Consider the following 14,062-nt stretch of genomic DNA (forward strand, 5'->3'; position numbering starts at 1 on the left):
TCATTTAATAAATTTCCATGTAAGTCATACCAGTATTGGTAAATAACATCATCAAGCACTCACCATGACAGTTAAAGCAGCAACACAGAAAAAGTTTCCAAGTGGTCCCAGTGTGCAATGATCAGATAACATATAAAGGAACATAAATATTCATGTTATATATACACATATATAAATGCTGTTACTGCATTTATACAGTATTATCTCCAATATCTAGTTTTGCAATAATGTTCAATAGCAAATACATTATTTAAACAATTATAAAATCAAGGCAATAATAAAAAATTGGTTAATCATTTTTTCTCTAACTTAACCACAGATAATCTGACCATTAAGACTGATTGATAAATCTGAACACAGCTGAACACGTATTAGATCAAATTGATTCTAATAGTTAAGCTATGAATTTGTTGTAGGAGAGTTTTAAATGAACATAGTGTTTGAATGCTCAACAGTGTGTTTGAAAAAGGAAACAAAAATGTTTTTGAGAAATGTATTAATTTCTTAAAACACCAGATTTTAATTGAATTAAGTTGAGGTATTTCTAGTATTTTTCTTCATTTTCAATTTTCATCTATCTGTTGGACAGAACACTAACACGAAATAGTTTTTTTAAATCTCTTCATTAAAGTTATTGAATCATATCATGAGTGACTTTTAAATTTAAAATTAGACTTCGAGTGTCCTTTGCTTAGGAAGAATGTTGTGAAAACCAGGCCATCTGCTAAGGTGGCTACAGTTACAAGCGGCCCTCAGAAGGTGTTTGGCTTGCTCTGTTTAGCACTCTGTTGGATTACAAACACACAAAACAAGTTCACCTTGATCTTTCACATTAAGTATCGCAGGGACAAAATTTCACATAAATTTAAACCTATGACGTTTCCATCTAAAGAAGGCAGAAATAAAACGGGACTTTGGGTTCAGTTACAATAAAACATCAGAAGTGCCAGAAACACAAGTCTCGAAGCTCTGTCTTTGGGGAAATATGGCAAATAATGCCTCTCCTGAACAGAACCAAAATCACTGCTCTGCAGTCAACAACAGCATCCCTCTGATGCAGGGCAACCTCCCCACTCTGACCTTGTCTGGAAAGATCCGAGTTATGGTTACTTTCTTCCTTTTTCTACTCTCCACAACCTTTAATGCTTCTTTCCTGTTGAAACTTCAGAAGTGGACTCAGAAGAAAGAGAAAGGGAAAAAGCTCTCGAGAATGAAGGTGCTTTTAAAGCATCTCACCTTAGCCAACCTGTTGGAGACTCTGATAGTCATGCCACTAGACGGAATGTGGAACATTACAGTCCAGTGGTACGCTGGAGAGTTCCTCTGCAAAGTCCTCAGTTACCTGAAGCTTTTCTCCATGTACGCCCCAGCCTTCATGATGGTGGTGATCAGCCTGGACCGCTCCCTGGCTATTACGAGGCCCCTAGCTGTGAAAAGCAACAGCAAGGTCGGGCAGTCCATGATTGGCCTGGCCTGGATCCTCAGTAGTGTCTTTGCTGGACCACAGGTAGGCCGTTCTTCATAAACTTGTTAGGTTATGGTGATCACAGATTCCCTATCTAAACTTGAGTAAAAGTCTTATCAAAGGAAGTGCTGTATGACCTTTAAGAGCTTGAGCTCTGAAAATTCACAAGTAGAGTTTAATCCTGACTCTGCTCTGTTACCTTGGGCAAATTTCTTAACCTCTCTGGGTTTCAGTTCCTTCATTGATAAAATGGAGGGTAATGCCTTCTTTGTGCTGCTTTTGTGATGATTAAATGAATAATATATTAAAGCGGCTAATTTGGCTGAAGTGAAAGACTGAGAGCTGGGAATAGTGAGAAATTAGATTTGGTGGTCACCCCTTTCCTTTAACTCCATAGCAAACTAGTTGTCGTAGAACATTGTGATTATACGTGTGTCTGTCTTTGCCCTTAGGATATATGCTTCTAAATGGTGGAGACTCTATTGTGTTCAAGAGACCCTGTTGGGTTCAATATTTATCACAGTACCTAATACAATACCTAGCAAAAATAGAAATTAAAAATGTTTGAATAAATGAATGAATGAATGAGAAGCATAATAGATTTGTATCATAGAAGACATTGATAGCCATGCAGACTCCTGAAATTAATGTGAGAGCCTTATAGTTTTTGTGAGTCCTGTGCAAGAAGTAAACTGATCTTTTTAAGCAAAAATATTTCAAGAAAATTTATGTAGAGAGTGGAGTGAGACAAAGAATCTGGCAGTGAGGTGATTAAGTTGAGGGGCTAGGGTGGTATGGGAGAGCATTGATAATAAGAGAAATGTGTCAAACAAAAAACAAGGCTTGGCAACAAATTGGATTCAGAGAATTAATAATAGAGCAGATGAAAATAAATTTCTCCAATATTTTTGGCCAAGGAGTTTGAATAATAAAAACATTGAAATAGCCAGGTAGGTTAAGAAGAAGAACGTTTGCCCATTTGTTTGTTTGTTTGAAGGAAAGGAAAGGCAGGCTATAAGAAGAGGAGAAAACATTTGCTTTAGGACATGACTGTTGGCAATAAAAGTACAGCTATCTGGAAAGTAGTTGGTAATTTGAGATACTGATATAGATTAAAGTCTAAACAGAAGTAAAAATAAGTCTATTTGTGACAATAACTGAAGGGCAAATCCACAATTTCATTCCCCTTAACTCTCCCAGAAGCTATAAATAAAATATTGATTTATAAATTTAATTATTTTCATCTAGGTATATCACAGCAATAATAGAAATATAATGCCAATACTTATGTATCTTAATATAGCAAAAAGAAAATATGAAATTAACTTTGAATTGTTCAGGAATTTCATGTAGTAATCTGACCTCAAATACATTAGTTCTACCAAAGAGATTTATGTGAATATGAGCCACAGAAAATGATGGTACTATTTTATTTTGTAAAACAAATGACTCATCCTTATTTTCAACAACACTTTAAATTTATAAAGCACTTTCTGAAGTTTCCTGAGAAACCTCACATAAGTAATTCTATTTGATACTTACATTAACTCTACGAGGTAAACAGGAAATGAGTTATTATTCCCATTTTACATATAGGAGAACTAAGTTCTAAACCTTTGAAAGCAATAGCATTCAAACCTTTTGGGCAATAACCCAAAATAAATTCATGCTACATCAAGACCTTGTCTGTTTCTCTGTCTCTCTTTCTCTTACACATATAACTGAAATAAATATTCTATTCTGTTCCATTTCATTTTTTAGTGCTGATTACAACTCACTGCTGGCCAGATCCTGCAGTTTAGAAAACACTGACTGGGGGCTGGGGACTGTGGCTCATGCCTGTATTCCCAACACTTTGGAAGGCCATGGCAGGAGGATCCCTTGGGGCCAGGAGTTGGGGACCAGCCAAGGCAACATATCTCTACAAAAAATTAAAAAGTTAGCCAAGCATGGAGTTGTGTGTCTATAGTCCTACCTACTTAGGGAGCTGAGGGAGAAGGATCCCCTGAAGCCAGAAGTTCGAAGCTACAGTGAAATACGATCAATCGTACCACTGCACTCCAGCCTGGGTGACAGAGTGAGACTCTGTCTCTAAAATAATAAATGAATAAATAGTAAAAGTGTTGGTTGGCATTTCCAATGTCTCTTGGCCTTTTTAACTCATGTCTTTTTATTAAGTCCAGTTTTTCTTTTATTATAGCTCTCTGCTATCTCTCTGAATAAAGGAGATTTCAACCCTGCAACTAATGTTAGGTATATTTGATGGGATAGACAAGAGATAGACCTTTTTATCTCTAGACTGTGACACATGGTGAGTGTGTCTCATGCTTCACCACGCTCTGTGCATAAGCACATTGACAGTGGTGCATCCTGTCATAGCTAATTTACATTAAAAGGGCAAATTTAATCTTTATCCTTTGGTACGTATATTGATTTTTTATCACTTGGGTAATTCATACTTCAATTGAAAAAAAACTAACAAACTAGTTGTCACAACTCAGGCCTGGCAATCTGGGAATTTATGATATTTTGCTAGAGCTCAGAATGATCAAATTTCAAATTGGTCACCTTGATTTTCTACCTTCCTGATTATTAACCTCAGAAGCTAAGTTCTATGATGGTTTGTATATGTATTTTCAGAAGTTTCCCCATAGCATAGCATAGAAACTTTCACACTTTTTTCTAGTAATATCATTTAAAAGAAAACCCTATGTGGAGCCCCAATAAATGAAACAGATATAAGTGGAGCTGCTCTGGTTAAAATAGGGTGAAGGAAAGACTGGTCCTCCACTTGGTTATTCACTAACTCCCAGTCACTGTTCCCTTAAAGGTCTCAGATCTCTTCGCAACAAAGTTGAAAGCCAATGAGATAGTAGAAATGTCATGGGAGTATTGGGTTTAAACAGAGTTGGGTTCGAATCATACTACTATGAATTACCAGCTATGTGACTCTAAACAGATTACTTAACTAAGTGTAAGAGATTAACTGTAAAGAATAAATTATACAATATATAAAATCATCTATTAATAGTTTAAGACTTTACACTTTAATTTTAAACATTTAGTTAACATTTAATTCATTCTTCTCCTTTCTTCCTCCCTTTCTTCTCCCCTTCATAAAAGGAAAATGATTAGTTCTTTAAGAGACAGCAAGAAGAAATGCTTACATAAAGGTGGATTATTTCAAATTTTTCAAAATTATAGCATGCATTCTGACTGATCAATAAATTTGGCCAAACTACTTCCTGGTCACAGACTACCTACTCACTCTGAAATCTACATATGCCAGAGCATAATAATTCAAGTCTTGGAAGTATCATTTCTAAAAGTAGGTTGGGAAGAAAGAAGGGATGGAAGGGAGGGAAGGAAGGAGAGAAGGGAAGGGAAGAAAGAAAAGAAAAAGAAAGGAGGGAGGAGGCAGGGAGAGAGGCAAGGAGAAAACATGCCCTGGGCGTAGCTCTGGTTTAAGACCATCTGTGGTTAGGCTATAACTATAAATTGAAGAGAAAACATTTTCTAAATAAGGCGTGTCCATATCTAATTAAAAATCGCATGGTTTCTAATGATAGTCATCTAAGACCACAAGAATTTCAGAGTAGCATATTATTTGCCGAAAAAGTTCATGTTACTAGCTTATCTGTGTTAATATGCAGCATTACATATTGACAACTTTTAAATTCTGTAGTTAATTCTGTAGTTAATCCAGGCCTGAAGGCAATGTGAGCCACTTCTTAGTCTTTGGTGTAAGGGTGTGCAGCCTCAAGATGTGTGCAGTACTGCCTTAACACGTAGAGAATTTACTGGTATAGGATGCACTATTGAACTTGACAAGCAGTTTAAGTTCAATAAATACCTATCACACACGTACGACATGCCAAACATTGTGCTGCAACATAGTAGCAGTATGCTAGTAGCAAAAATAACAAAAACAATAATGACGGTGATAAATAACAGTCAAGGACATAAATATGTGCCAGACATTGTGATAAATGCTTTTACATGCAGTATTCCCAAGAACTATATAAATTATGTGTAATTATTATCCTTATTTTACACATGAAAAACTAATTCTACAATATTCTATAACATGCCCAACATTATTGTCTAATGAGTGGAAATATCTGTATACCTAGTTAACTCCATGGTCAAAGCTTTTAACTACTATACCATGCTGTGCAATGTAATATTACCTATTTCCTTTTTTCCTGTAGGAGGCTGGGGAAGGAAAAGGAAGGAAAAACTTAAGGTGGGAATAGAAGGCTAAAAGACATCAGGAAAAAAATATTTGGTATGCATTTGTAAATATATAAATGAATATATATGGATACACATAGAAGTTGTACATATCCTCAATATTTTATAATGATAATGGTTAAGATTTATATACCACTGTGTGCCAGGCACTATTGCAGGTGCTTTGCATGTATTAACTCATTTAATTGTCTTAACAGCCCCTACAGGTATATATTATTATTATCTTCATTTATATATGAGGAAACTGAAGCATACCATCTGAAGATAATTACCTTTGAAAAAGATTAGGTAATGGTGTAATTAGTGTGGGGTAAGGTGAGGGTTAAAGATATTATTCTAAGAAGGAATTACATCCGCAATCAACTGTGAAGAAGGAAAACAGAATGTCCTTGTTTATGGCAAAATAAAGCAGACACTGATAAGAACTGGGGGTAGGGATAAAAGAAGCAAACACAGAAGTTAAAGAAATATAATCCAAGGACAAAGGAATCACTCAAAGTAAAGTGGATGTCTATATTAATCATTCAAATGAACATGGCCTTGGAGCACAAAATAAATTTAACCAAGACTAAAGCTAATTGATTTATGGGCAAGTAAGATTTTGAATTTATATACATTTTACTATACCTCTCTTTTAAAATTTATCGCTCTACCTTGTATTACAGGTGTCACACACATTTTATATCTCCACTACCAAATATTAAGTTACCTGACAGAAAAATATAAATGGTTCATCTTTTGTGACAGAGAGCATCTGGTATAGTTATTTTTACCAAAGAGTTGCTTAAAAAATAAGCATTTGTTAAATAAAGATGATAACCATTAACTCAAATTATAGTACTATGTTTCAGAGTCACTGCTAATTGAAAGTTTCATCGTTGTAGCTTAAAAACATGAAACATTACCGTGAAAATGTGACCCAGTGCAGAAGAGAAAGTCAAACTCATGTCATCTGGTTCCAAATCCAACTGGGGAAGTAGCTAAGACTTTAAAGAAATATAAGATTCTCAGGTTCTGTGTGAAATAACCCTTCCAAAGACTTCTACTCACAGCATCTGTTGAGTCTAATTCAAAACTGAACTTTAAATAAGATCAGGTTGCAAAGAATTATGGAAAACTGAAAGGATCACTTTGTAATGTGGAAAAAAGTTTGTCTGAATTATAAGATAAAATTAGCTCAACATACTTGTTTGGGTTTGACTTTAAGATCGATAATAAGATGATTAGATGCTCCCTAGTGGATTAATTTAAAATTTCTCTTTTCCCCTTGAAAATGAAAAAAGATCTGAAACTGAAAATCAACTTTTTAATTTTTTTAACATGTCCAGGGTTTCTTTCCTTTTTAAAGTGACAGGAGTGGGAGTGGAGAATGCCTTTTAAAAAAAGAGAATACTAATGCCTATTAAATACCCAAGAGAGGCATGAGGTGAAGCATCAGAGTGGTATTAAGTGTCCTGACCTCAAGGGGAAGCTAAGAGGCCAGGTGTGGTGGCTCATGCCTGTAATCCCAGCACTTTGGGAGGCTGAGGTAGGAAGATTACTTTAACCCAGAAGTTTGAGACCAGCCTGGGCAATATAGCAAGGTCCTGTCTATACAAAAAATTTAAAAATTACCTTGGCGTGGTTGTGTGTGCCTGTTCCAACTACTCGGGAGGCTGAGGCAAGAGGATTACTTGGGTCCAGGAGTCTGAGGTTGCAGTGAGCTATGATGACACCACTCCACTCTAGCTCAGGCAATAGAGCAAGACCCCATCTCAAAAAAAAAAAAAAAAAAAAAAAGAGAGAGAGACTACCTATAGAAATACCCAGTGGTATAGATGGTATTAAAAGTCATGAAACTGGATGAAAAGACCTTGGGAGACAGGGTAGACAGAAGAGATAGGAGAACCCAAGCAAAAGCCTTTTCTTGCTTTCAGATGTTATGGCAGAATAAAGTGAAAAAAAAAAATACTGTAAAGTGTTTCTTGCCGTGTTTGTAAAGTATAAAACATAATTCTGTTTCTTATATTTATAATTAAAAATAAAATTTCTAAACTCAATCAAAAGCTTAAAAAAAATGAATACAACCTCTCATTTGCTTAAAATAAAAGATTTTCTTTACTCTTGTTTACAGCACTCTATTAAGTGGTCTACCATAGTTATTCAGCTACTGCTCTGTGAATTGGCATTTAGATAATTTTCAACATTTTTAAATCACAAATGATATATCGATGAATAACCTTGCACATATGTATTTTTATATAATGGGAGGTATGCGTGTATCTTCAGGGTAAATTCCTGGATGTGGAATTGCTGGGTCAAAGGTAAATGCATGTGTAGTTAGGCTTTGCTATTCCCTTCCGTAATGTTTGTAGCAATTTGCATTCCCACTAGCAATGTGTGAGATGCTGGTTTCCCTACAACCTTGCCAACGGAGAGTACGGCTGTACTTTTTAATTGTTGCCAATCTTGAAATGGCATTTCAGTGTAAATTTAGTTGACATTTCTCCTACCACAAGCCAAGTTGAACATCTTTTCATATGTTAAGGGCCAGTTTTATATCTTTTTCGTGAACTGTCTGTTCATGTCTTTTGACTACATTTTTAAGACAATGTCATTTTAATGGGGTTTTCTGTCTCTAAAATAAAATATAAATATGTATTTCTGGGGATCCATTCTAAGTGCCAATCACAGTTTTAGGGACTGAAGATATAATTATGAACAAAACTGCTTGCAAAAAGTTTGTTCAGCGTAATTGTACCAGAAATTGAAAGTACAAAGAAAGTTTAAATTCTTGGGTGATGACTGTTCTGTAAGGTTGAAATAATTTCCAAAAAGTTCAAAATCTTACAGCTCCATTCACACCCAAACATTTTTTTTTATTCACATGGTTGTCAATGTGCACCAAATATATTTTAAGTAAACATCCACTTATATAATAACTTTTCCTAGAAATGCCAACTGGGAAGGAACTTAGAAATTGCTTTAGGCAACAATATGTTCAGAGGCTAGCCAAATACCAGAGAGAAAATTTTCAAATAGTGTCTGGGAAAAAGTAACATAAACTTCTTGTTTTCTCATACAGTTATACATCTTTAGGATGATCCATCTAGCAGACAGCACTGGACAGATGGAAGTTTTCTCTCAATGTGTAACGCACTGCAGTTTTCCACAGTGGTGGCATCAAGCGTTTTATAACTTTTTCACCTTCAGCTTCCTCTTCATCATCCCTCTTCTCATCATGCTGATCTGCAATGCAAAAATCATCTTCACCCTGACACGAGTCCTCCATCAGGACCCCCACAGTATGTATTCCTTAGATTTAGTGGTAATTGTGGGGAGTTTTTAGATAGTAGTACTCACAACAGAGTGGCAGTTACTATGTGCCAGATACTGTACTAAAAAGTTTATACATATCAGCTCATTTGATATTCACAATCACTCCAAGGTAATACTTTTATTATACTCACATCATCAATTTACAGATGAGATTACCTCCTAATGTTCTACATTTGCACCATGAAACTAAGACAGAAAAAACAATTACTCCATTAATACCCAAGATAAGCATTGGCAAATTGTTCCCACTGGGCCAAACAATAATACATCAAACAAGTGATATTGAGAGTATAGCAAAGTATAACCTGTTAAGCGCTAGTCAATAAACTTGTTAAAGTTAAGCTGTTTTGTTTCACATTTAAATCTCTTATATCTATACAACATAAACTATGCACATTTATATATGTATTAGTGGGCAAAATATTGCGGAATATATAATTGATTATTTCATCCAACACTTCACAGAAGTGGTTGTACCATTTTGGCTTCAGTAATCTGCTGCACTCCTCAAAACTAAAATTTACAAACCTATAAAGTACACATGGTTATGTTGGCAACATCCAAAAGACATGTTGTCAGTAACATAGTGCATAAGTTATATCTGGTATAATTTAGCAGGGATATCATTTTCATTATTATGGCCTGAACACTTTCAGTGGGTATTCTCACAATCATGGTGATGCTGGTTAAATAGGTATTTGGGCAGTTTCCACATGCCACACAAAATGGTATTTGATATTTCCAAAAAATATATACCGCAAAAGCAATTTGTCTTCCAGATTTTATCCCAGAGAGACTCTGTTCTATAAGAGATATCTAAGAAGGGCGTAGAGACGATAAGAAGATGAATTGCAAATAGGGGTTAATCTGAAAAAAAAAATATGAGCAGTGCAGAAGCAGAAAAACAAAAAGCAGAGGCAATGAGTAGTGGTTAAATATTATTAACACATTTATTTATTTAATTTTGTATTTATTCAACTAATATGTGCTGAATACTCAATATTGCTGGAAACTGCCAGGTTGGGGATACCATGGTGAATAAGATAAGCTAAGTAGCTATTCTACTTTCATGGAGTCTACAGTCTAACAGAAAATTCAGAGAGTAAACAGTAAGCTAATAATCAAGTGTGATGATATTTCAAACATAGCATGTAGTGGGTGTCTTTATATTTTTTTATATTCAGCCACCGAGCTGAGCCAAGATGCTTTTTTTTAAAATGTGTTCACTCTGATTGCTTTATTACTTATATGTCACTAAAGTTTACAAATATTGAAGATTAAATGAAACAGCATGTGAAAATAGCAAGGCACATAGTAAATGGCAATTAGTTTGTCTGACCAAAAATTCACAACCAATCTTTAGTCAGTAAATTACTTATTTTAACATTTCTGCTCAAAAATTAATTTTATAAAACATGATAAATGTAAAAGATTTTCCTCTATATTTCCACTCTCTGGTGATCAATGAATAAGAAGTTGCCAAATGACTATTTCTGAATAGCATTATCTGTTTCCATCAAAAAAATACAGTGTGTGAAGAGTATTTCTTATTTTAAAGTAGCAGTTCTGGATTATGAAATACAAAACAGATTTTGAGCACTTTCAAATTGCAACTTTTTGCCTTTAAGAACAAAGTCCTAAACTTCGGGTAAGCAGCCTGACTGTTAAAGTCAGCAATTCCATTAATTTCCATTAAATTTCTTCACAAGAAGAGTACCCTATGAACTTTAAAGGATGTATTAAAATGAAAAGTGAAATTGTTTCAGATATAGAAAGAAGCACACAGCTTAGGTAGGTAATGTAGGGCAGCACACTTCCATCCATACACAAGTCTTACTATCCTTAGTGGCAGAGACATTCAAGGAATATGATTCTATTTTGAAGTCAGAATTCAACTCAGCGCAACCTCAGCCTACTCTCTTAAATTTCTATTTTAAGAGTTTGAATAGCCCATATTCAAATCCAGATTCATTTGGTAGAAACTTAATATTAACAGCGCTATGATCTTCAGTCTTTTCTATTCATTATGTGACATATTGGAAAACTTGGTATAAAAACATACTTTTCAAGCAAATTATCATTATTAAAAATAGTGAAAATTTTCTCCCATTATATTCATTAGGTCAAATCAGTGATGGTCTCTTCCTTTTTGTCCATTTTGGTTTTGTGAGAAAACTGCTTTTTAAACACCTACTCTTTTTTCTATCTAATAGAACTACAATTGAATCAATCCAAGAACAATATACCAAGAGCACGGCTGAGGACCCTAAAGATGACAGTTGCCTTTGCCACTTCATTTACTGTCTGCTGGACTCCCTATTATGTCCTAGGAATTTGGTATTGGTTTGATCCTGAAATGTTAAACAGGGTATCAGATCCAGTAAATCATTTCTTCTTTCTCTTTGCTTTTTTAAACCCATGCTTTGATCCACTTATATATGGATATTTCTCTCTGTAATTGATGGGCTACGCAAGAAGTCAAGTAAAGAAGGGCAGGTAATGAATTTCTCCATTTGTGAATGATAAACACAAAGGTTTCAGCTATTTATGGACAAACAAAGCAGGATTTAAGCTAAAGTTACAACTTTTATTCTTTTAAAAACCACATTGTCAAAACCTCAATTACAAGGGAGATAACAAAAACTTCAGGAAAAAGACTGAAATATTTTCTCTTAATCATAAGCTTCTAAATTAATCTGCCCTTTCAGACCTCATATAGCACGTTATGTGGGTTTCTTATCACTTTCTCTTTGTATAAAAATGTGCAAATATTTAAAATAGACACAACCTAAGGCAAAAAAGCTGCCAAAAAGTAAGGCTGGTTTACAACACAGTCCTAACCTCAGCATGCTATGAAGTTTTTCTCCAAAAGGGATTTAGCAGTAATTACATTCTTATGCTGTAACAATACATACAGCACAGAGGACAGTATGTCTCCTGCCCATAGGATCAATTTTCCTTCTTGTGATGTAAAAAAAAAAAAAAAAAAAGAATGGATCTAATTTTCTCTTTGGCTTCAAAAGCATTCTGACATTTGGAGTACTCAGCAACCAACCCCCCCTCCCCAATCCACTCTACCAATCTGACAAGACTATGAGTAATTCTCCTTCATCCCATCTACATGGTACAGGTTGTGACGTGCCTCTATATAAACCGGGATCTTAGAAGGGTTAGGATCAGACAGGGGTTTAGAATATTCCTCTAGGCTGTACAATCTATGGAGATTGTGATAATTAATTGCTCCAATAATAAAAGCATTTTAAAATACAATTAAGAAAATACTTGTACTGATTATGCTTTATGCATAATATAACCTGTTTTAACAATATGAAGAATTTTTTGTCCATCTCCTGAGTGTACTAAATCCATAAGCCATAAATCACTGAGAAAAATCAATGTAAAATGAAGCAAATGCACAAGCAAAAAGATGTTTGATACATAAAAGGAACTCTGGGAAGAAAACTGTACAGTTTCAGTCTATACAGGTCAAAGACAATAGAGTATTGGAGAAGCAGAGAAAGAAAAGAAAACTCTGTAAATGTGAAAGTAACACCTACTGAATTAAACCATTAAATAATATGGTTTCCAAAATATGTTTTCACAATAATATCTCTTTTATTTAATTCAGGCCTTAATTCTCTCTTGAAAAATGGGAAGAGATGAAAATAATGGGAGTATAATATCCATTTAATGAGATAAATATAATAAGGGTCTTAAAAGAAAATTTGAGCATTATTTAAGACTTTTTAAATAGGTAAGATACTATTATACTCAAGTGAGCTATGTAGTTCCACATAAAAGATGAAATGTAATTTCTAAATATTCCAGGATGTGTGGAATTGTGAAAAGTAGATTGCTCACTGACAATAAGGCCTCCCTTTCCTTGTTTTTCTCCTCTCCTACTTCCAGTTTTGTGAAGTCATTGGGTTTTTTCCCCCATCCTATCTTATTTTTCAATTGTGTCTTCATTGAGCTCATTCCCTGTACTCTTTCATTCATATTTTCTTTTTTACTAAACTCACGCCTTTAATTAGGCAATCTATGACCCAATTACAGTTGAATTGGGCGAGGCTAAAAATTTGTAGTGTGCTAAAATGCTCAAAGTTGATATGTACAGTGATTCCAAGATTTTATTCCTAGATGACACAGGGAGATAAGTTGCAAAAAATAAATCTTCTCCATGTTTCTTTTTCATATACTTATTGCTAAACTGATAATAATTGTTACTTCTGTATTTAAAGACAAAAATAACACACATGTACAAGGAGCAACCTAAGGGCTTTATTATACATGTATTTAATGAATGTATTTCAGCTTGGTTCTTATGTGTTCAAGAAACTGTTCTATTTAAGTATCTCCTCAGGCATTTTTTTGATACTTTAACTAAAGGGCTATTCAAAATCTTGATGTGGGGTTTTTTAATCTACAGTCCATGCACAAAACTATATTTCAATGTAATTGTTTTCATTTAGTCCTGTTTGTATTATTTTATGTATTTAAAAACATTATCCCGAGAGGGAGTTTAATGACTACATCAGACTGCCAAAGCATACCTGGTACAAAAAAGGTTAAGAATCCCTGCTTGATTTTGTATCTATACATAAGAGAGTTATTACAATAAAAATGTATCAGAAAATATTCATTTGTTTTTATACATGTATAAAATCTTAATATTGAAATTGGATTGCTTCAATATGCTTAATTATTCTTTTCAAATGGCCAAATTCTTTTAAGGTTCAATATGCAATGAAAAATTTCACAGAAATAAGTATTCTGTATCAATATTATGGTCCATAAATTATAATGTGGAGATGAATTTAAACTAAAATTCACAGCACCCAAAAGGGAAATGTGGATTGTAAATTAAAGATATACCACTCAACAGACGGTAGCTCACATTCAATATTACAGTCATTTATTCTATTTCCAAGTATAATAAAAGATGAATATTCCTTGTAAAAAAAAGACATGTTCTACAGAGTCAATCCAACAAATCAGATAATTATGAATAAGATTCTATCTTGG

General features: G+C 34.2%; 1 protein-coding gene across 2 annotated transcripts; it reads left to right on the plus strand.

Moving 5' to 3' along the window:
- The first annotated feature begins 985 nt into the window (after positions 1-985).
- GNRHR (gonadotropin releasing hormone receptor) lies at positions 986-11,495 on the plus strand. 2 transcript variants are annotated; one of them, XM_069457970.1, is made up of 3 exons: positions 986-1,507; positions 8,784-9,003; positions 11,251-11,495. In XM_069457970.1, exons 1-3 carry the CDS (start codon positions 986-988, stop codon positions 11,493-11,495), a joined length of 987 nt encoding a protein of 328 aa, XP_069314071.1. The 2 variants fall into 2 exon arrangements, with proteins under 2 accessions (XP_069314071.1, XP_069314072.1); XM_069457971.1 differs by having other exon boundaries at positions 8,912-9,003; positions 11,251-11,386.
- Positions 11,496-14,062: the final 2,567 nt, after the last annotated feature.

The sequence above is a fragment of the Eulemur rufifrons genome, chromosome 24 (genome assembly GCF_041146395.1).
Source record: "Eulemur rufifrons isolate Redbay chromosome 24, OSU_ERuf_1, whole genome shotgun sequence".
Taxonomy (NCBI): domain Eukaryota; kingdom Metazoa; phylum Chordata; class Mammalia; order Primates; family Lemuridae; genus Eulemur; species Eulemur rufifrons.

Coding starts and splice junctions, on each gene's coding strand:
- GNRHR (XM_069457970.1), top strand. CDS start 986: ATGGCAAATAATGCCTCTCCTGAACAGAACCAAAATCACTGCTCTGCA. Junction 1,508..8,783: donor GTGTCTTTGCTGGACCACAG/GTAGGCCGTTCT, acceptor TTTCTCATACAG/TTATACATCTTTAGGATGAT. Junction 9,004..11,250: donor CCTCCATCAGGACCCCCACA/GTATGTATTCCT, acceptor TCTATCTAATAG/AACTACAATTGAATCAATCC.